The sequence below is a fragment of the Eptatretus burgeri genome, chromosome 7 (genome assembly GCF_056783735.1).
Source record: "Eptatretus burgeri isolate ZD-2024b chromosome 7, Ebu_testis_v1, whole genome shotgun sequence".
Classification (NCBI taxonomy): Eukaryota; Metazoa; Chordata; class Myxini; order Myxiniformes; family Myxinidae; genus Eptatretus; species Eptatretus burgeri.
Genome location: NC_140967.1, coordinates 87,533,457 through 87,557,146, shown reverse-complemented (window position 1 = coordinate 87,557,146; position 23,690 = coordinate 87,533,457). Strand labels below are relative to the sequence as shown.

At 44.6% G+C, this 23,690-nt stretch overlaps 1 protein-coding gene and 2 long non-coding RNA genes across 5 annotated transcripts; 2 read left to right on the top strand and 1 right to left on the bottom strand.

Moving 5' to 3' along the window:
- Window positions 1-95: 95 nt before the first annotated feature.
- On the bottom strand, window positions 96-10,349 carry LOC147023700 (uncharacterized). 2 transcript variants are annotated; one of them, XR_015060339.1, is made up of 4 exons: window positions 8,852-10,349; window positions 4,737-5,131; window positions 4,286-4,455; window positions 96-1,235 (listed from the first exon to the last, which is right to left on the bottom strand). It is a non-coding gene; the product is annotated as an uncharacterized LOC147023700 (long non-coding RNA). The 2 variants fall into 2 exon arrangements; XR_015060340.1 differs by having other exon boundaries at window positions 4,286-4,398.
- A 6,236-nt stretch (window positions 10,350-16,585) lies between these two features.
- On the top strand, window positions 16,586-17,560 carry LOC147023699 (uncharacterized). The gene is made up of 2 exons (XM_085890352.1): window positions 16,586-17,116; window positions 17,345-17,560. The coding sequence occupies exons 1-2, from the start codon at window positions 16,586-16,588 to the stop codon at window positions 17,558-17,560; spliced, it is 747 nt and encodes a 248-aa protein (XP_085746478.1).
- A 28-nt stretch (window positions 17,561-17,588) lies between these two features.
- Window positions 17,589-22,390, top strand: LOC147023698 (uncharacterized). Of its 2 annotated transcripts, XR_015060338.1 has the most exons (3): window positions 17,589-18,355; window positions 18,471-20,080; window positions 20,910-22,390. It is a non-coding gene; the product is annotated as an uncharacterized LOC147023698 (long non-coding RNA). The 2 variants fall into 2 exon arrangements; XR_015060337.1 differs by having other exon boundaries at window positions 17,589-20,080.
- The last annotated feature ends 1,300 nt before the right edge of the window (window positions 22,391-23,690 follow it).

Sequence of the window (23,690 nt, the reverse complement as noted above, 5' to 3'; positions counted from 1 at the left end):
GAATAATGGCGATGCCTGACATGAGTTGAGACAGAAGTCGCTCAGGTAGAGGTTGTTTCGACCCTTTCATGCGCACACCACTCACGTGACATGAATGGGGTATGGCAAGGACAACGGAAAATGGCCAGTGAGGGGGAGGGGCAGGGTATATACCCAGATCAGTCGCAAAATCTCTCGCTTCACCAAATGCCTGAGCGAGATCAGAGTTTTGAGAGCTTGTTCCCAGAGACATTTTCCACTTTTCGCTTCATTCCACCAGAACAGATTTTCAAACCTCACTCACCACACTTTCTCTTCCATCTCACGTCTTCCTCATTTTTACACGCCTTTACTCACATCGCTCCAGTGTAGTATTTTCCAGCGCTGCCTTCCAAACGCCAAAGCCTGCCAATATTTACACGGAACGAGCTGTCCTGAGGCCGCAGAACATCATGCTGGTCGGCCAGGTACCAACTCCGGACCCGAGACCACCGGGGTTCAGTTGCAAGGGTCGACACGATGCGCGACTTTGGGCAAGATAGTTTTGAACAGGAGCGATCTCAGGTGTGGTGAAGGCTCGACAAAGTCCCTCAAACTTTTTCTTATCAACCTCTTCATTCTCTTTCTCCCTCAACCCAACCTCTCTGTGTCTTCCTTCTGGATCCAGTATTGTAATTGTGTATCAAGTGATTGTTTGCAAGTGCTCCGGGGTTGCGTATGATCGCGAGAGTGTAAGGGAGAATGTATACGTGTTTATAATATGCTTTACATGTGTTTGATATGTGTTCAACTTCTTGTAATTTCATGTATCATTTTTCCTCACCATTTTCTGAGGTTAAAATCCCCACCCTGCCATTTGCTCTCCTCTGCATTCCTTTAATCATTCCTCCCATCGTTTTCCGCTCTTTCGATTCCCTTGCATGCTGTGGAGTAAATTCTTCAAGTGTTGAATGTGTCTTGATTTATCCTGCATAGTGTTGGACCGAATAACATTCCCGGTGGGCAATATTGGTCTGAGTTCCCAATGGTAACGGAAGCCCACATCAAGCAGCATGCAACATTGCTTCACTCGGCCAAAGTAACCGCCGCGTTGTCGCAAGCACGATTCCCCATCCGCCATGCTTGATTCACTGGTTCGGTAAACCCACTTTGGGCGTGAGGATCCGGCCCGAGTTGAGGGTTGCAGTTGGCGTTTGTGGTTTCTCGTGACATGCCGCTGTCTTGGAGATCTCCAGAGGCGATGTCCATTGGAATATCTACAAAATAGAAGTTATCGTGAAAGAAACCAATGTATGCAAAGAAACCCATGTTCAAAAAGCATCAGCAGCAATAATCAGGTATCACATGTCAGAAGTAGAATTATTTATGATCATGATTAAACGGACTGAATGTATCAAAGACGATATTTAAATTTTCTTTTCAAGCTTCCAATGCCATTAACTTGTTGAAGATTGTTATCCAAGTCATTCCAGAATTTGTGTTTTGTGGACACAAGAGATTTTTGTGTGAAAACAGTTCTGGTAAAAGGTAAATAAGGGTTTTCACTCTGTCTTGTTGGATAAGAGTGTATTTGGTTGTTTCTGATCAATAAAGATTCCATAGCATGCTTCACTCGGCCAAATTAACCGCCGCGTTGTCGCAAGCACGATTCCCCATCCGTCATGGTTGATTCACTGGCTCGGTAAACCCACTTTGGTCGTGGAAAATGATACACATCGGCATTCAATTGAAACATGAATTTACCTAAATTAAAATAAAAAAATCATCACCTTCCAGAACCTTTTGTTGAGAAATAACACATCAGTGTGAGAATGAAAACCAGTATTAGTAACAATTCTGAGTGCTCGTTTTTGAATCAATAAAATTATCTCCCAATCGGTATTTGATACATTTCCCTCCCCCCCTCTCCCCAAGATAAAATTCCATAGTTTAAATAAGGGAACATCAGGGCAGAATATGACAGGTAATACATATACTGGGAAAAACCCTTAACTTGTTAATAATACCAACATTTGGTGAGAGAAATTTGTGTCGATAATCGGAATATCCTTTTGATGATATTGTTGCGGATCTGGAAGGGATGAGCACACAGACATTCAGGTTCCTATAGATTAGTTATGTCGGTAAGTACGTGTTTTGTAGTTCGTCCTTTTCCCTTGTTGATTGGGTAAATAAAGGCGCTGTGATTTGTATTAGGAAAACCCCATCTTCAGCGCAGTTGCAAAATGCCCATTGGTTGTGGACACGCTGCAGAACAGCACAAGCCCTCAGCTCCCGGCATCCCCCGCTCGCTTAGTCGGGGAAAGGTGAAGCCCCCACCCACCAAGCCCTCTGCTCCCGGTATTCAGTGCACGCTCAGAAGGTGAAAGGTGAAGCCCCCACCCACCAAACCCTCTGCTCCCGGCATCCTCTGCACGCTCGCGCGGGGGGGGGGGGGGATGGAATGCGGCAGCCAACACCGACAGTTGATGAGTCACGCGGGAAGCGAGGCACGTCTGAGAGAAATAAAAAGGGAAGAGAGGGATGGAAACAGAGCTTCGACCAGCTTCTTCGAGCTTCTTCGAGCTTCTACCAGCTTCTTCGTGCTTTCTACCAGCTTCTTCGGGCTTTTTACCAGCTTCTACCGGCTTCTACCAGCTTCTTTGTGCTTTCTACCAGCTTCTTTGAGCTTCTACCAGCTTCTACCGGCTTCTACCAGCTTCTTCGAGCTTTCTCCCAGCTTCTTAGGGCTTTTTACCAGCTTCTTCCGGCTTCTACCATTTTCTTTATGCTTCTTCGAGCTTCAAGCCTCTTGTAGGTTCTCCAGGTGTTTTCCTCCTGTCGTCCTTCGTGGCTGGTTCTCCGCTGGTCCGCCTGTGGTTCTGGTCGCGCACAAGTTCTGGGAAGTGCACACGGAGAGTCTTCTCACGCCAACCGTCGCCCTGCCGACTTCGCTCACTTGGATTATCCGGATCGTGCTGGGGTCCAGTCGGCCCCGGGGACCTGGTCCTCGAAGACCGCATGAGGCGGGCAGGTCCAAGATAGGTCTCAATGAAGACCAGCTGGTCCGATCGTGTGTGTGTGTGTGTGTGTGTGTGTGTGTGTGTGTGTGTGTGTGTGTGTGTGTGTGTGTGTGTGTGTGTGTGTGTGTGTGTGTGTGTGTGTGTGTGTGTGTGTGTATGTGTGTGTGTGTGTGTGTGTGTGTGTGTGTGTGTGTGTGTGTGTGTGTGTGTTCGTGGCGCCAGTCCAACAAGTCGTGAATTGTATAAGTGTCTGTATATACTTGCATTTCTTATAATCGGCTGTAGGCTTTGCTCGTGTTTCGTCCCCATCCCCCCATTCATTGACTGCATGCCCACCGTAAATAAATTCCCCATTGTTTGAATGTCAACCTGCTCGTTTGTGTCATTTTCCCTGCATTGACTGGCACGGCACGTATTGGGAATTAACTGGCTTTTAAAGCAGATAAAAGTAAATCTGGTCCGACGGGACTTGGCGGTATCAATCCGCTCGTCTTCGCATAAGGAACGAGGACGCTGAAGTGGCTCGTTTTCGTCCAAGTCCCGTCGAGGGGTAAACTCTCGGTATTTCTGTCCGCGCAAATAGATAGGTAAATCGACAATTCGGCGATCGACCCTGTCGCACGTGGACAGAGTATTGACTGGTTTACGATGCGTTAAGGCATCCGGGGCTGGATTTCAGGGTTGGTCCGGAAAGTCACGACTGGATTGTCGCCTTCGGTGGGCGCGCGACCATGATTGGGCTGAAGCAGCCGTCCGCACGCCGAACGCGGCGGAAAACCATAACAATATATTATGATCAATGAACAAGCCAAGAAATGTAGTCGGGTCAAGTCTGTCTCGATGTATAAAATTAACACCAATATGTCCAGGAAGCTCTGTAATTGAATTGTGAACAAGCACTTAGTTAATTTAATCAACATGAAGAGAAATTATATTTGCCCCTATCCAATCATGAACAAGTTTGAATTCACCTTCTGCTGTGTCAACAAGGACACGAGGGTCTCGAAGTGATCAGAAAATATTTCAATTGTCAGTGAACCATACAAATGACAAGATGGACAAGGTGTGTATGTGTGTATGTGTGTGTGTGTGTGTGTGTGTGTGTGTGTGTGTGTGTGTGTGTGTGTGTGTGTGTGTGTGTGTGTGTGTGTGTGTGTGTGTGTGTGTGTGTGTCCTCCATAACTCCAAAGCCATGAAACCGAGCGGCCCAAAACTTTACATACATACTGAGGGAACTCCAAGGGAGTACATTATTAAAACTGGGTATTTGGGTAAATTCCAACACCCCTTAATTAACGGCTTACCTTCATGAAAGACATCCTTGATGAACCTGACTTCATCTTGGAGGGGTCTTTTGATTCGGCCTACTCAAAACGCCTTGCCTTGGAAACATGATCTTCTCTCACGTTATCTTCTTCTGTCAATTTGCGAAGACGAGCTTTCAACATGAGGTTGTCATGAAGGATACTTAGTTCTGATGTACATGAAAAATGGGAAAATTATGATGATTCCTGATTTTAAAGGCGATGACATATTTGTGAATATATTGTCGACTCGTAAATACAACGTGACACTTCACTTATTACATAACGAAGGATCATTGATGTAACAGTCAGACAAAGATCTCCGCTAATCGGAGTCACAGGAATTCATATATATATATATATATATATATTGGAACCCAGGAAAGGTGTGGGAGGTTTGGAAGGGAGTCGGGGATGGAAGGGAGTCGGGTCATAATGACCCACATCTGACCTCGACTCGGCCGGCGAGAGTGATGTGAAGGATTTATTGGGAAAAGTGAGACAACCCAGAGAGTGCTTCTTATCGCCCCGGTTTGAAACAACAATCTGTGCAGGTAGACAAGAGTAAGACGAGCAAGGGTCTCAAATAGCGGTTTAACTCCGAGCAGGGCAACTCTGGACTGAAGATCTATCAAGCGATAACGAACATAAAGAACATGACATAATTCCTTTACAAAGGCATGTCCGTACAAATGGCGAATACATGAATTAGAAAGGTAAAGAAAGATAGAGGAGAGGGAGGGAATATTTGGGGGTTGCATTCTCAAGACATTCAGCAAACCAGCGAGTGAATCATGTCCATGGAGTCAAATGGCTGAAGGTCTTCGCTCCAGTCCAAAATAAGACCTCAAGAAGGAAAGACACAGATAACAAGTTCTCATAAAATGAGTTATCATCAATAACATTTGTCATAAATAACATCAAGATGAATCAATTCAATAAATATTTAGTAATTTGAAAAACACATTCGGTGATTAACTGAGACTACAATTGTTATTATAAATGTCACATTCAAGCAGATTGATTGTAAAAACAACTAAAAAAGGAAAATCCACTTCAACAGAAGGGAAAAGGGGGTGGGGTGTGAAGAGGGAAGGGAGGGGTGTGAGGAGGGAAGGGAGGGGTGTGAGGAGGGAAGGGAGGGGTGTGAGGAGGGAGGTGCAAGGGAGAGACAGACATGTGGGAAGAGATGTTGCATTTTACGAGAGAGAGAGGGTTAAAAAAGAGGGAACACAATGTTCCCGTTTGCGTTTTTTTTCCATTTCAACTTTTCAGGCTTCATCGTTTCAGTTTCAGGCTGTTATCAACATTTTTTTTTGTGATTTTGCCTGTTGTGGCAGGCATTTTGGACGCCATCTTGGATTTGTAAGAATGTCAACAGAAGCCCAATTATCAGAAACGAGTAACTAATGATCAGGAGCCAAATGCCAATGATTATTTTTCCAGTTTGCCACATTTTTGAGATGTTGTATACCGTATTCCATGATTTTACCCATTTTGGCGGCCATTTTGGACGCCATCTTGAATATCGCCAGAATGCTTGAAAATTTGCTTTTGTTGACATCTCAAATATGTGACAGGGCCATAAAAGGAAGTTTAAAATAGTTGGTTTGGTAGAGTCCTTGGGGTGGGGTAGGGGGGGAGGGAGTGCATGAATACCCTCCGTGGATACTTGACGAGAGTGTATTCTGTTGAAAACAATTTCCTTCAATACACGGACTCTTCCAAACAAGTGAATGTACCTGAGATCACATTGGAGCCATCACCGAAACCTTTTTTGAAAGTACAGTCAAGGACAGGGATTTCACTCCTGATGGATATTTTGCATTTCACAAGAACAGGAACCTGAAATTTTATAGTGAAGGCTCCAAAGCTGCAGAAAACCATGGTGGGGTCTCATTGTTGACGAAAAGGAATTCATCACCAACTTACATTGTTCATTGTCTGCCACCTGAATGGACACCTCACCGTGATTAAGGGCAGCAACGGCAGAAGCCATGTGCTATGCAAGACCTTCAACAGGTAAGCATTTTTCAATACCTTTTGACAGGTGGGGTGAACACACTGGGTGCAAACACAGCCAACCCCAAGATCATAACAATAAGTTGAAATAAATTTTGGAACTTTGTCTTTCACCGACATTGCTGTAAATACTTCCTTCGATGAAGAAGAACATCCTTAATTGTGGAGATAATTGTAATTATAATTTTTGAGGGAAGGTGACTTATTGACATGGTCATCCCCATGCAGAATATAGAACAAGAACTTTAACTCTCTTTGCTTGGATGACATCACCTGATTCACCTTTTCATCGATTACCTGCTCCATCCATGCATTTCCTTCTGTGGTCTTTTCTGATCAAGTTATCAAACTGATGAAGAAATCAATGTATTTAATCTTTCATATTTCTGTTGTTTCTTTTTTGTCCAAAGGCCCCTCAGAAGAGATGCTCCTTCCTGCTTACCTGAAACCATCCTTCCGGTTGGAATGTAAGTTGCCAAGATTATTGTCTTGCATCACAAATTATTCCAAACTTTGCCGAAACTACATGTTCTTCACCTGCATCATGTCCCATTTTGTCTGTGCCTCAGAAGTGTTGAGGACAAACCAATATTTTGCTGAACATGAATCCAGACAAGCATCAAACAAATGTTCCAGTTGGTGGAAGTCTGGTATGAGTGTTAATGTATACGTATCAAAGTCATTGCCTCCACCTGGATGATTGGTTCACGAGCGCCAGCCAGAGTGACCACTATATTTGTTGTGTCTGTGTGTCTGTATGTATGTCTGTCTGTCTGTCCAGAGCACAACTTCGTGGGATGTGATCCGATTTGGATGAACCTTGAATATGATGTTGATATCAATGCCTCGTTTTGTCTTCCTGGCGATGGGTGTCCCACACCCATTGTGGGCGGAGCCACGCCAACTTGTAATTTTTGTTTTTTCTCGATTTTTAATTGAAATTCCTGCTCGAGAAATTGTGCACATTGGCCATATGTACAACATATAAAAAATTCAGTTTGATTCGGTCAATTTTGATGGAGAAGATAGGTTTTGAAGAAATGGGTGGGAGTTTTGCACCAAAGGTCATAATCCTTGACCTTTAAGGGCCACAAAGGTCAAATTTTCAAAGTTGTGGGAATCGAACCGGGTTTTCGACCTTCTTCGACGAACTAACTCCAATAAGCTATCGCACGTATCCTGTTTCCTTGTTTTAATGTCCACAACATTGTTTTGTGACCTTTGAAGGTTATGCAAAGGTCAAATTTTGAAAGTTGTTGAACGAAACCGGGGTTTCGACATTTTGCAGCTAATAACCTTTCACTCGTACCACATCATGTTGATCATTTTTATAGCGAACGCAGTGAGCTGCATACTTAACGCATGCACGTGAGAGAATAGGAAACAACAACAACAACAACACAATACCCCTGGCTATTTGGAATCCGTGTTGTTAGCTATGACCTTTTGCTTCCGGTTGTTTTTAAACGCTGTGCGGTGTATAAACACGATTGGGTTTAATTTCTATCTTGTGAATATTACTTAACGCGTGCACATGTGAGAATAGGAAACAACAAAAACAACACAATACCTTGGCAATTGTGAATCCGTGTCGTTGCCAATGACCATTTTGCTTCTGTTTTTTTTTTTTGCTTCTGTTTTTTTTTGTTTCCGGTGTTTGTCATGGGGAATGATGCATGCCGGGAGATAAAGGCATCGTCGGAGACATGAATGACCCAAATAATATCACACATGGTGTATATTTCCTCCACTGATTTTAATAAAGATATCTCTCGCATCATCGAAAAATAATTTTTAATCGTGATTTACGTTATTTGATCGCTGATCCCGAATCCAGGCCGAAGTAACCGGAAATTGCGTATACAGTTGTGAACCAGTTATAGGTGATGTCAGAAGCGAATGTAAGAAGTATACTACGTTCGCTTCTAGTATTAATTTTTTTTAGATGAGATCCTGTTCTCGGCGGTGTAGTTGTTGTTGTGAAGGTAAAGTTGAGGTAATATTTATTTTTTCAGATGAGATCCTGTTCTAGGCAGTGTCGTTGTGAAGGTAATGTCGAGGTTATATTTATTTTTTCAGATGAGATCCTGTTCTAGGCAGTGTCGTTGTTGTTGTGAAGGTAATGTCGAGGTTATATTTATTTTTGCACAAGAGATCCTGTTCTCGGCCGTGTCGTTGTTGTGAAGGTAATGTTGAGGAATTTTTTTTTTCAGAAGAGATCCTGTTCTCGGCGGTGCAGTTGTTAATGTGAAGGTAATGTTGAGGTATAATGTCGAGGTAATATTTATTTTTGCACATGAGCTCCTATTCTCGGCGGTGTCGTTGTTGTTGTGAAGGTAATGTTCAGGTACTATTTATTTTTTTTCAAGGCAAAAAGACTTTAATTTGATATATTTAAGAAGCGAATGCAAGAAGAACTCGACGTTCGCTTCTCGGCTTTGTCTATTCCACATTAACTTGGTCAAAAATTATCACATTGTCTCATCCTTGACTTCTGAAACAATCCACATCGTCAAATATCGCTCGTGAACCATCGTCGCCTACCGGCTTGTCTTCTTCTTCTTTAGTTTTACCACACCCGATACACCGCCAGAAGTACCTCCACGCTGCTACACCGCCCCATGCACTCCACCCCCGTTTTGCCGCCTGCAGGAGACTCAGGACTCCATGTTGGGCCAGACCGGAAGTGACGTTTCTTCGCAATCACGGAGCACAACCAACCACAATCAGCAATCATCATGAAATGAAGATGAGAGAAGAACCTTCAGAGTTTAGGCTTTATTCCATTTGATTGAAGCCGCTTCTACGGGCACACCAGGAAATACAAACGCAGCATGGAGTACAAGCAGTAAGGTACACACGCGCAACTAATCACCGCAAAATAAATCAGTATTATATATCAATCAGTGTTCTCACCATTCAATGAGCACCAAGTGAGCCGGCGACATACAACGGCAATGCCCCAGGGACAAAACCCCGCGGCCGAGCCGAACCTCAGCTTTATCTCTTCTGTGCTCGAGCCGGGCATCACGTGGTCACACGTCACGACCTTCCATTCACCACATTCTCCCCGTCTTTAAAATGTAACTAGAGGCCCAGCTAACACACCAGGATTACTTCAGCGCTACAGGAGTATACATTTCAAGCAATGCGAACTATCTAATCTACAGAAGCATACATGCCAAGCAGTGAGGATTATTTGGAGTTGTAGGAGCATGGTAATGAGCATCGATATATTATGTAACGAGCATATAGGGGCATGAGCATCGAGGATGCCGATAATCCCCTTTACAGATTGAGTCGGCGAGGGGGTATTATTCGCCGGCCTCTCCGGGAGTAGATGGCGGTTTCACTTGAGGGAGGCTTCCGATCCTTTTGGTGAGCCTCGACTCGAGCCGGAGATGACTCCCCGATCGCCCCCGGGTGGAACGCGGTAGCTCCGCCGTCACCCTTCTCGGGTGGAGTCCCTGGGGGGGAAACACCTGGGGAGGGAATGTCAGAGGGAGGAGTGCCAGATGGTGGTGTACCGGCGGGGGGAGTGCCTGAGGGAGCCAAATGACGAACCGACACAGTGGTCTCCCTGCCATCCGGGAGCCTGACATGAGCGTATTCTGGATTAGTATCGATGAGTTCGACCTCTTCCACCATGGGTTCATACTTGCTTTGTCGTACCGGGTGTTTCATGAACACTGTTCCGGGATGGGTTAGCCAGTCGGGCACCGATTGGCCGTCAACATAACGTCGTTGGTGAGTAAACATTCGTTCGTGAGGAGTCGCATTGGTGGACGTGCAGAGCAGAGAGCGTATGGAATTCAGAGCGTCGAGAAGGGTAACCTCCCACCGCTCGGGCCCCAGTCCTCTTGATTTCAATGCCAGAGTTACGGCTTTCCAAATAACTCCATTATATCGTTCCACCTGACCATTACCCTGTGGGTTGTAACCCGTCGTTCGACTAGTTGCGATGCCGTGCTCTAATAGGAATTGTTTTAGCCCGGCCGACATGAAACACGGCCCTCTGTCTGAATGTATGTACGAAGGTTTCAAAAACATAGCGAAGAGGTCAGACAGACATTTCACGACAGTGCCCGAGGTCATATCCGAGCACGGAAACGCTAAAGGGAACCTTGAATACTCATCAACAACAGTGAATATGTATCTGTTGTCTGTCTCGGTCGGCAGGGGCCCTTTGAAGTCAATGTTTAGTCTCTCGAAGGGAGAAGTGGCCTTGATCAGTCTGCCAGAAGCCGAACCATAGAATCTGGGTTTTAGTTCAGCACAAACAGGGCATGAAGCATTCATTTGTTTAATATCTTCAATAGAATAGGGCAGGTTCTGTCTGCGTACGAAATGTGCCATTCTGGTTACCCTGGGGTGGCACAGAGACACATGGAGGTCTTGCAAAGCCCGACCGATAGCGGCCGAGCAGTAGACCCGCGAGAAGGTGTCTGCAGCTGGGTTTTCCCTCCCGGGCCGGTAAACAATGTCGTAACTATAGCAAGCTAGGTCTATCCGCCATCTCACAATTTTTTCATTCTTAATTTTCCCGTTATTTTTCCCATCAAACATGAATGCCACGGATCGTTGGTCCGTAACGAGCGTGAAGTGGTTTCCCAGTAAATAATGTCTCCATTTCCGCAGCGCTTCGACAATGGCGTACGCTTCCTTCTCTATCGCTGAGTGTCTCTGCTCGCTTCCAGAGAGAGTTCTCGAGAAGAACGCGACGGGTCTCCCAGACTGGTTAAGCGTAGCAGTTATTGCGTGATCTGAAGCGTCGGTCTCCACCACAAAGGGCACCGAGCTATCGATCGATAAAACCACGGAATTACAGATATCGTCTTTGAGGTTGTGGAAAGCTGTCACAACAGAGGCATCTGGTGGAAAGTTTTTGCAATGCACTAGGGGATGTATTTTCTCGGAGTATTGGGAGATCCATCTCGCATAGTAAGCGAACATGCCGATCACCCGGCGCATCGTCTGCAGATCCTGAGGTGGGGGTAGCTCACGAAGTGGGCGCAATCGCTCAGGATCAGGCTTAATCGTGCCGTCGGCTATTGTGTAGCCGAGAAGGTCAATTGACCTTGCCGAGAATACGCATTTCTCGTAGTTGAGAGTCAGATTATATTTTCTAGCAATGCTCAAGAATCTGTCCAGATTCATATCATGTTCCCCCTGATCCCTATCGCACACTGTGACATTGTCCACGTAAACAAAAGTGTCTTTGAGGTTTTCATCTGAGATGATGTCGTCCATAACCCGTTGGAAGCAAGCTACCCCATTCGTGACACCGAAAGGTATTCTCCTGAATTGGTAGAGGCGCCTACCTGCCTGGAATGCGGTGTAAGGTTTGTCTTCCTCTCGGATGGGAATTTGGTGATAGGCGCTTCGCAAGTCGATGGTACTGAATACCTTATAATTGGCCACGCGTTCGACCATCTCGTCTATGCGCGGCAGGGGGTAGGCCTCGAGTTGGGTAAAGCGATTGACCGTTTGGGAATAATCGACAACCATTCGTTTCTTATGGTTCTGACTGCTGGTCACCAACACCTGTGCGCGCCATGGCGAATCGCTCGGTTCTATAATACCTTCTTCCAGTAATCGCTTGGTTTCTGAAGTGATGAAATTCATGTCAGCAGTGGTATATCGCCGCGATTTGATCGCTATCGGTTTGCAGACCGGCGACAAGTTAGCGAACAGCTGGAGGGACGTTACCTCGGCGGTGGTCAAAGCATTTAAAATTAGACGAGGTTTGCTTCCTCCAAAGGGTATTTCGACGCTCGTGTGCTGCTTGAGGACATTATGACCCAGAATTACGTCTGCGCACAAATCACGAAGCACCAGTACCCTTTTACGTCCAATTCGACTTTGCAGTACCCTCGTACGCGGGACTGTAGTGAGGTGGCGGCCATGCATACCGTATTGTCTGTCGGGTGGATTATCCATTTCCTGCCCTTTACTAGCGAGCTGTTGACGAAACTTTCAGAGCTACCGGTATCAATCAGTGCCTCAGCCATATGCCCGTTAATTCGTACGTTGATGATAGCCTTGGATAGATTCCCCGGGGAGGCTGCAGTTAATTTACTTTGCGAGTAGAGAGCCGCAGAAGTGGGTTTATTTCTCCTTAGAGTAGATTTACATACCCTGGCATAATGCCCTTTCTTGTCGCAATTCATGCATGTGGCATCTCTGGCGGGGCATTTTTGGCGGCGGTGTCTTTTGTACCCACAAAAGAAGCATTTACCAACCGGAGTAGCAGCTGAGGAGTTTGACGTGGCCTGTGTATCCGGCTCCTCGGGTGTTTCTCCATCCCCTATGTCTGGCTGTGTCTGTGCCAGTGGGGTTCCTTGAGTTCCCATCGTAGCAGCATTCATTAGCAGCATCGGTGTCCCAAATGACTCAGATTGCTGCTGTGCCGTATCCATCGCTCGAGCCTGATCGACTACCTTGTCAAGAGTGGGTTGCGCTTTCTCTAGTAAGCGTTGCCGTATGTGGGCTGATCTGAGTCCTTGGATGAATGCCTCCCGTGTCGCTTCCTTTCGGTGTTCCTCGGCGCTTACGGCCCGGAAGCTGCAGTCTTTTCCCAGCTGATTCAGAGCTTGCAGGAACTGATCGATTGTCTCCCCGGCAGCTTGCCTGTGTGTGTTGAGAAGATGTCGTATGTATACCTCGTTCTTGCGCTTCACGTAGAGCGCCTGCAGCACGTCGATCGCTGCTTCGTAAGTGTCGCACTCCGAGAAGAGCCTGTACACGCCGGGCGAGACATGATTCACGAGGGCGGCAAATTTGTCAGCTCCCTCTTCGATGATGGTCAGATAGTGTGAGAAGGAACAGAACCAATGCGACCATTTCATTTCTGCGTCAGTCGCGTTTGGGTCTGCGTCGAACCTCTCTGGTTTGGAGATCTTGTCCATCGTTGGTTGAGAGAGCCGAGAAAACCAAATGGAATAAATTGAAATGAGGACGAGAGAAGAACCTTCAGAGTTTAGGCTTTATTCCATTTGATTGAATCTGCTTCTACGGGCACACCAGGAAATACAAACGCAGCATGGAGTACAAGCAGTAAGGTACACACGCGCAACTAATCACCGCAAAATAAATCAGTATTATATATCAATCAGTGTTCTCACCATTCAATGAGCACCAAGTGAGCCGGCGACATACAACGGCAATGCCCCAGGGACAAAACCCCGCGCGCCGAGCCGAACCTCAGCATTATCTCTTCTGTGCTCGAGCCGGGCATCACGTGGTCACACGTCACGACCTTCCATTCACCACACATCATACGTTACACCGCCCTCAATGTCCTCCACCGCATTACACCGCCCTATGTTCCCCCATTCCCCTACACCGCCCTATGTTCCCCCATTCCCCTACACCGCCCTAATCTACGTGAAAATCTCGTTTATTTATAATCCTCATTGTGTTTCATCATCCCTGCCCTGACGACATGAAGCCAATCGATTCTCTGTGATGAAATCGCCATTTTTAACCTGAATCCAGAAAATAAACGGGATTTTTAATTTTGAATTTAAAACACAAAACAATTCACACCGAGTTGATCCTTGTTGTAAATTTTAATTTAATTTAAACAAACCTTCAAACATTCGAACTTGTGGTTTGTTTCACTTGAGTGTGGGTTTTGTGAGTTTGTGAAGAACAGTAAATGAAAACAAATATTACAAGTAAACGCACAGACGTTTATCGTGACGCACAGACGTTCATCGTGACGCACAGACATTCATTGTGACGCACAAACGTTCATTGTGACGCACAGCGCGGATTCCACGACAGACTCGTTCACAGCGACAGAAGCAAGTTTACAAGCTCTGACAATGTGGACGCTGATTGGGATCATTTGTATCTTCATCTTCAGACTTTTTTCTTGGGGAATTGTCCAGCTGAACTCAGAACGGGAAATGTTTGTGTCTGCGAATCAGACTCGTCACGGACGATGGATTCTCAAGTCAAAACGGGTGAGGGGTAACCATGGGAACATGGGAGGGGGTGAGCTGGGGTTCATGGAGAGAAGAGAAAGTAAAATAATCTAAAGTACAGAACGACAACAAAAATATTTAATTCAGTTTTACATTTTGTGAACTTTCACTTTTCACGTTTCTCCTTTCCATTTGTGACTGCTCACCTTTTACGAATGTGACGTTCATGTAGATTGATTCGGTTTGTGAACAGTGATCAGTAAGTCTGTGGCCTCACTAAAATGTGATTGTGAAAGCCCCCTGAGGGTGAAACTTGGAGGTCATTTGGTTTGAGATTCCTTTTTTTTCACTGTGTTTCTGGTGAGGATTTGGTGAATTTACATTTTCAAATCTCCACAGACAGTGCAGCTGTGAGGGTACGAGAGCATCCCAAAATCAGACTTTTTTCTGTGTAAACTGATGAGGTCTTTGATATATAAAAATTGTGTAAATTTAAAATTCAAATTAACATCTCCTGACATCATGTGGGGCCACAATCAACCCCATACCTGGAGTTAACTTAATGGTTGGAGTGGTGGGCTTGGGATCCCACGATCCTCAGTTCAAACCCTCCTCGGATGTATAATTAATACAAGGTGGGGTTGACTCTGCCTGTCATCCTTCCGAGGTCGGCAAAATGAGTGCCACCATGCTGGTGTACTGTGTCGGAGTGGTGACCCGTCCAGCATTGTGTCCAAAAGCCAAGGACTCTGCTTCAGCAGCACCAACGCTCTGCACAGAGTATGGTCCCAATGGATGGATGGAATCACCCCCGTAAATCAATGATGTAAGGACTTGGTTGTTGCTGAACTCGGTGTCCTGGTTCAATGAGGTGACTCCAGGATTCACAATTGTAAATATTAATCACAAAATTATAACCGAGGGGGTTTTACAAATCATTGTTATTGTAGCACCAGGCATTCATCACCAGGGATATCCAAGTATCGAAAGGTGTCATATTTTAAAATTATAATTTAAATTATCTCACCATAACTGAACCTACACCACCGATTGGTTAAACTTCCCAAAATCCAGGCTGACTGCAAACCTCCATCTTGCTCCTCACTCATCCCGTCAGTAGAACTGCATTCCAGAGGTTGTGATTTCCCACTCTTCCCTGCATGTTCTTCAGCCGACAGTGAACCCTTATCTCATGTCATCCTCCCCATTTTGACCGACCATCTTTATTACCCCCCATTAACGCTCCAAGCCTGACCCCCTTACTTGCAGATTGCAGTGTTCCCTTTCCCTCCTCTCACTCTTCTCTCCTCCTTTCCTGTTTGTCATTCCTTCCGTGATGGATCCAGGAGTTGCTGTGCTTCCCAAATGACAGCTCGTACTCTCAATCACCTTGCAGTTCCATGAGCCTCGATCGTGTTGAGTAAAAAAAATGGACGAGTTTCACATCAAATGCAGAAATGACAAACTTTTGAAAGATGGAGTAGGAAAGAAAGAAAGAGTTGATTTTTAGGGTGTTGAAAATGTCAATTGATTATAAAATATAACTTGTAGTGTTTGGTGGATAAAACCCACTTTTATCACATTTAATTTCTATCCTGACACTGCTGTCCATGTCCACGTGCTGTACGCAGATCATCCAATCCAAGTACCTTCACCTGGGGAATATCAATGAACAAGCCAGGCAGATGCAATGGATTGGGCTTACCTGGTTCGGCCTTGTGTTGATCGTAATCATTGCGGTCATCACCGCATGGTCTCGTGGATGGTTCAGAAAGAAGAGAAATAAAAAGTGCCTCATTTCACGGTAAAGAGCGATGTGTCACATGTTTAGTTTTGGAATCTCTCATTCAGCTTGTCCTCCTCATCAAGGTTCTGGTCTTTCTTCGTTTCCTTCCTTTGTCCCAGACTCTGAGCCCGTCCCTCATGCAGCAGGTCATGGGGTTGTGTGGGTGTGTGTGTGTGTGTGTGTGTGTGTGTGTGTGTGTGTGTGTGTGTGTGTGTGTGTGTGTGTGTGTGTGTGTGTGTGTGTGTGTGTGTGTGTGTGTGTGTGTGTGCGTGCGTGCGCAGGTCATTTACCATTTGAGCTTTTGTCATCAAATCTTCAACAAACCTTTCTTCTGAGAATATGAAGAACACTGTTTAATAAAATGTATAAATATAAATACACACACAGTTTATATTTTCTATCCATTGTTTTGATTGTTTATTTTGAGTGCGGTACAAAGTGGACATGGACGGGCTTTGTGTTTTGGGATGCTTTCTCGTTGTCGTTTTGGTCTTTCTGAAGTCGACATTCTTCTCAGTCTCGTCTCATTCAGGAAATATTCTCTTTTGTAGAAGTTACAGGATGATGATAGAACAGCTGCGAGACATAAACATCAAGCTGATCAGCCACCTGGAGCACCAAGAGATGGAGCAACAGCAGAACCAGGCCGAGCAAATGATACTACATGAGCTTCTTGCCCATCAAGAGCACGTAAACTCTGAAAATTTTGCGTTTATTGCAAAAGAAAATCAAGAATTAAAAGAAATTCTCCAAAACCTAAATGTGAATCTGCTGCAAGTACATGAAGTGGCACATCAGCATCAACAGCAAAATGAGGACCACAAAATGAAGGAGCAGCAGTTTCACGAGAAACAAGAGGAAACCAACAAACAATGTGAAAACCTTGCACGTGCAAACAAAGAACTGAACAAGGAGGTCCAGCAGCTGAAGAGCAAGCTGATACTTCTTGAGGAACAGCAGAAGCAGCTCGATCATGAAAATGTCCAGGAACAAAATTTGAACATGGAGGAGAGTCAACACCACAACAACTCTCCACGAGCCTCCCGGCACTGTGTGGACACCCCAAATCAAGAAGGTTTCCATCCTCGACCGGTAAATATCACTCATTGTTGATAATCAACATGTGTGGGTGGTTTCAAATTTGGGTAAATTAAAAATCCTTTTCTCGAGCAATGCACGAAGTTCTGAGTGAAATCACAACTTTGATAAACAACCAACTAAAACTTTCATAACTTAAAGTCTCAAGCTTTGTAAACCTCAAAACTTTCACAACTTTACTTTGTCACTCAGACCTTGACTTCTGTTGTTTCTCTCGCTCAGGATCTTCTCAAACTCTTTGGCACTTTGTTAAACAAAATGTCCCCAGATAACTATCACCACCTTCTTGCAATGATCATGGCTCTAAACATCACGTACGGACATTTTGAGAGCATTGTTCAGATGATCCTCTGTCAAGCTATTGCCATGCCCAAACATTCAGCGGTCTATGCAAGTTTATGCCAACACCTCACCAAGGTGAGGAGCTTTAAACACTGATGGAGGTCACATGTTGGAACATCCTGGGCTTATTGAACACTTTTGCTCTTTTTCACATTCTCAGACCCTTCTACCTACCATTTCACCACCCTGCTTTGTCTTTCACAGATTGAAGTACCAATGGGGGACACAGCCAGAACGTTTGAGACCTTTCAGCAAATTTTGCTCAAACATTGCGAGGAGGAGTATTGCAAGAGTCTTGCTGGAATCAGCTGCATATGCGACATCAAGAGCGTTGAAGCCTCCAGATTGGTTAACTTGGGAAAATGGGTGATACTTGAAAAATTGTACAAAAAATGGGAATTTTGATCACACTTTACTAACGTTGCCTTTGAACATTTCTTTTTATCCAGGTGAACGAGGATGAACTGTGCACCCTCTTGATATCCAGAAAATGCTCCTTGGGAATCATCCGATTCATTGGGGAGCTCTCTAAACTCGGTGCCGTCAACACCAACACCATCGTGCATATTCTTGCCGAGTTGCTCAGAGATGGAAGAAACCAATCTGTGGAATACATCTGTTGCATGTTGAATACCGTTGGAAAGGAACTTACTTCTGACTTGACGGATAACGTGGTAGATATTATCTTCTGATCTATGACAGACATGTTCAATTCCACTTGGGATTTTCATGAAGATCCATCACATAGCTTTTCGTGTCGATGACTTGCCAATTATTTTTGTTCCTCAACAGATGGATGAATATTTCCACCATTTGGAGTTAATTCTGAACGAAGGAAAGTTGTCAGCTCGCATTCTGTTGATATTGCAACGATTTATATTTCACCGCAAGGTAAATGCCTCAACCTACCTTTTCTAACCACAATAACCGACCTGCCACAGACATCTGAAGACAGTACACAGTATATCCGTGTCAACCCATGTCTGACATGTCTTTCCTTAAACAGCGCAACTGGGTTCCATTGAAACAGTGAAGATCCCTAAACACCAGCTGAAAAACAAAGGACCGGAAGATGTCGATCAGCACGGTGGAAGACCGACATGATTGTGGACTGTATGGTCTCGAAAAAAAACACAACCTCGAGGCCCACCCCCTCACCTTCACAGGTTGTCTGAACTGCTTCCAGATTCAGTCTCAACTCACCTGAATTAGTCACCTGAACTGAATCTAGTTTCTGTCATCGTGGAAGATCGTTGATTGTTGCATTCTTCCTTCCACCCTTCAATCTGTGTCTGCATATCATATTCAACTCAGAAATGCTCAACATCTCGACCTCCTTCGGTGAAACACTCAAAAGTACAAAAATTCCATCATTCCTTTTTTCACCGAAATACTTAATTCTGTTCTGAGGATGTTTATATCAATTACATGTTTCATATTAGTTTGAATTGTGTTTTTGTTATTCCACTCCGCGTGGCGGAAGGGGGATATTGTTATCACCCGGTCGTCAGGCTGTCCGTCCGTCCGGGCGTCAACATTTATAGCTGTGAGTGTGATAACTCATAAACTGTTTGCCATATCGATTTGAAATTTGGGTCACACATGTACCACCTGAAAAGGAAGAACCCCATTGATTTTGGGCGTGGCCGGATCCAAGATGGCCGACTGGGGCCGCCATTTTGAAAAAAATGTTTTTCGTAATAAATGGAAAACCGCTTATCTGATTTTAATTATTTTTGGTTCCTACGTTCCTCACCCCTTGGGAACTTTTTCGAGATGATGAACAAATGGTGTCTTGTTTCCAATTCTACTCCCTCATTATCTGGAATATGGATGACCTTTTTCCTTCAATGGCGGGGGATTCCCCATCTCTGATGGTATATTTTTGTCTATGATCTTGTTGATTTAGATTTGTTTAAATATAATTTGTCTTCGATTTTGATGTCACCCTTGTATCTTTGTATCTATCAATCTTCTGTTTGGCTTTACCAAGGATGTTTTCTTGAAAAAACCGAAATGATGATGATGATCAGCTCACCGTAAACAGTCAGTCGACTGAATTTCCTCCAAAATGTCAGCTCACTTTCACCAATTGGCGAAACTGCCTCCACATTGAATCTCAGCTCTACTGAATCTCGTTTCTGCCACCAGTTAGTTCACTTCAGTCAGATGTTCTTTCTCCAAAATCTCAGCTCATCTTAACCAGTTGGCTAAACTGCCTCAAGATTCGTGTCTTACCGAAACTCAACCGGTCAGCTGTGCTCAATTTGGTTTCTCTCAACAACTCACCTTAAAGAGTCCACTGAACTTCCTCTAATATGTCAACTCACCTTAACCAGTTGGCTGAGCTGCCTCAAGATTCAGTCTTACCTCAAATTTAGCAGTCAGGTGAAGTACCTCCAAATACACCTAAATTCACCTTTACCAGTCAGCTGAGCTGCACCTCATTTCTGTACTCGGCTCACCTTCAACAATGCTTAACAATCTCATGAGATAATCCGACAAGGTATCATTCAAAGGATTCCTCTTGATGTGGAAATGGCTGGGAAGAGGCGGAATGAGAAACGGAAACGGGAAGATGATGAAGGTTCCAGTGAAGAGCACAGTATTGACCAGGTAATGTAAAACCAGGTAATAAACTTTGAATGATTCCATAGTGATTGTTCATTTGATGGTATTATCTGTGTGAGCAAACAATGGCTGGCATTTTATAAAATGTCCAAGTGAATGTTTACAGATGCTGACATGAAACTTCATGTCCCCTTCGATACGACCACGTGTGCTTGATATTGTATCCTTCATGTGAAGCACATTTTATACGACACTCGATGTTTGTCACATAAGAATCATCATCTCCTCCACTGGGTGTTACCTCAAAACCATCAGAATGAAAACATTAGTTCCATTTGATAATTTTGTATCGACATACAAAACGCAATTCCCCAACGCACGTTACATCCGACGTACGAAACGCAATTCCCCAAAGCACGTTCCACCCGACGTATGAAACTCAATTCCCCAAAGCACGTTACATCCTACGTACGAAACGCAATACCCCAAAACACGTTCCACCCGATGTATGAAACGCAATCCCCAAAGCACGTTCCACCTGACGTATGAAACGCAATCCCCCAAAGCACGTTTTTACATCAATTTGATGTGGAAGTGAAGGTGTTTATTGCAACATTGACCTTTTGCATATGAAAACCATGTGATTCAGGAAATTGGCCCATGTGTTTGGAAACGTTTTTGGAACAAACAAACAAACTCATTCTTACGTATCGAGATAGTGTCATTGCACTTCCACTGGTCATGTGTGGTGAATGATGATTGACGTGTACAATGTGACAGAACAGAGAGCCAAGTAAATGTGGATGAAAAGGAAAAAGTACGTAAAGTTGGTGAATACATCACAGTGCTTTTGTAATGTTGTGATTCCTTGCAGGAGAATCCCAGGAAAAGAAGGAGTGCAATCACCCACAGAGTTGCAAGAGGATTGTCAGATCTGGGATGAGAGGAATATTGAGGTAAGGGACACAAACAAGATATTTTGTGTCAATGTGGAACACCAGATATTTTTTCATGTTCACGTCTGGTTCAAGTTTCCCTTTGTCTGGCAAATTCCCCATTTTGTTATTTACAAAGTGTAAGCCCCAATTTTAGATCCTCATTTTCGTTATGATCATTTTTATCATGATGCATGATCCTCATTTTTGTCTGAAAGGCTCCTTCCAACCCTTTTGCCATTCCATTTGATGTGTGCGTGTGCACATTGCTGCCTTGATTCATATTTCTTGGACCTGTTTTTCTCGGATGCCCTTCCTGTCACAAGTTGGTCCCACCAGATGGATGTTTTTTTTGACTCAGCTTCATCCTGGGACATTCCAATCATCTTGAAAGCCTTGGTGTCCTCAGCATTAAACTGAGCAAGGTGTGAGGCAGGGGTGCCAGCCCAGACGTGAGAGCAGTTCTCCATCAAGCTGCGATTGAAGGCCTTGTCATTTGTCAAAAGTTGTACGGGAGGAAAAATAGAGTGCTCGGCCCATCGTTATGGAGAGATGCCAAGACTTGCAATGGTGGGTGAAGTTGGTGATTTAGAACCATGATAGTGAAAATGTTTAAAATGTAACGGCAATTGTTGAAATGTTACGGCCGTGACTATTTCTCCTTGACAACACGCAAGTATGAATTTCTCCCACCCCCAACCCCCACCCACCTCCCCTCCACTGAGCTCCAAGTTCACAGTTTCTGGGCCTTCTGCAATGAAAAGGCCAGCACAAGGACGTCGATGACTCACCATCGCTGCGAGACGACCCATGCTTTTTGTTCATTGAAGTGGACCACGAGGACCAAGAAGACTCCCATATGCCGCAGTCACGTGGTCCTACCACCAATATGTTGCAATTCACAGCAAAGAAAAGGCCATCGTGCTTTTTGTTCATTGAAGGAGGCCACGTGCATCAAGGAGACTCCCACGTTGAGTGGCCACGTGCTCCCACCAATATGTTACCATGAACGGTGTTGGGGAATATTCCTCTCTTAGAAAAGAGACCTTTTGCTGTCTGTCTTACTGGGTTAAAAGTTACATACTTTTCGTCTCTTCATAATCATTTATTAAATTGTAAAAACCTATAACCTACTGTCTTATCCTGTCACCGCGTGTACACTCCTGGACGTTTGTTTAATTCCCTCGAAGTCCAAGGTGACTGTTATGATAACACTGTACCTTTGACATTAATTCTGTTTTTGCTGTCCATGTCTGTGTTCTTGAAACCGACATGCTTATCCAACCCTCCCCCACTCTCCCAATGTATTTCTATGAGTGAGAAGTTCATTGTGGTGTGCGAGGGTGAGAATAAACTGGTCGGTGCTGACCTCTGAGTGTTTGAACTCAAAAGGGAAATAAATTGTTCTCTGAGAAAAGTACTCTTGTTGTGGAAAGTGAATGAATCGGTGTCTTTTGATTTGACGAAAAGGATTTACAATTGAGTCGGTTAAACGGTTTGCTAAAAGCAAGAGAATAAAATAGAATTCCAGAACAACTACAGAATTCCACAGCGATCACAACGAAACTTCAAAAGTCAAGATCAAGCCGAGAATTCCCCATCAACGGTGAAGTGAAGATCACTGTGTTTTTTATTCAAATGTAGGCCACATGGGTCGAAGGACTCACCTCGTGTTGAGTGGCCATGTTGTCCCAGTGTAAGAATGTGAACCCTTCAGGTTGAAGAATGCCATCAAGCTTATGGGCAGAGGTTTTTGCCAGGCATTGGGGAGCCACTAAAAATATCTCTGGACTTCAAATGAGCGGAATAGTGCCCACCTGGTCAACTCAACTTTTTCTCTCCAAATGTACAGAATCCGAATGTGAAGTATAAGTGATGTTTAAGGCAGAATGGCGAGCCATAGTTACGCAACGCATTCGTTTTTCTTTTTTATTCAGCAGAGGAATGTGATTGTAAACAAAAACAGGGTCAGAGGAGGGAGAGTTGTGCAAAATATGGGAGAAGAAAGAGTGGGAGAAAAAGAGGAATGGAGGAAGTTTGAACAGCCTCGGGAGAGACTTAGTGAAGAGGCGGGGGTCATGTGACGGTTGTGGCCCGGGGTTGGAATTCGTGCACCCCCTGAGGGAATGGAAGCACACACACATAGATATTATTTAATTATTTCGTGTTCTCTTTGGTGTTCGCTAAATCATATCAATGTGATCAATATGCATTGTGCATGTGTAAGCAGCATAAGTGTCTGTTCCTTTCCCCTCTTTCCATCCACCTCTTTTTCTCTATCTTTCCATCTCTTCCGTTTTACACCATTCTCTTCCATTCCTCACCATTCACGTTCATTGCTCGCCTGCTCACAAACCCGTTCATTCATTTGCTCACATGGTTGCAGAATAATGGCGATGCCTGGCATGAGTTGAGACAGAAGTCGCTCAGGTAGAGGTTGTTTCGACCCTTTCATGCGCACACCACTTCACGTGACATGAATGGGGTATGGCAAGGACAACGGAAAATGGCCAGTGAGGGGGAGGGGCAGGGTATATACCCAGATCAGTCGCAAAATATCTCGCTTCAACAAATGCCTGAGCGAAATCAGAGTTTTGAGAGCTTGTTCCCAGAGACATTTTCCACTTTTCGCTTCATTCCACCAGAACAGATTTTCACACCTCACTCGCCACACTTTCTCTTCCATCTCACGTCTTCCTCATTTTTACACGCCTTTACTC

What these genes read in the sequence shown, in the direction of transcription:
- LOC147023699 (XM_085890352.1), top strand. Translation starts at nt 16,586, where the DNA reads ATGATGATAGAACAGCTGCGAGACATAAACATCAAGCTGATCAGCCAC. An exon ending in AAGGTTTCCATCCTCGACCG is followed by an intron (nt 17,117 to 17,344) that starts GTAAATATCACT and finishes TCTCTCGCTCAG; the next exon opens with GATCTTCTCAAACTCTTTGG.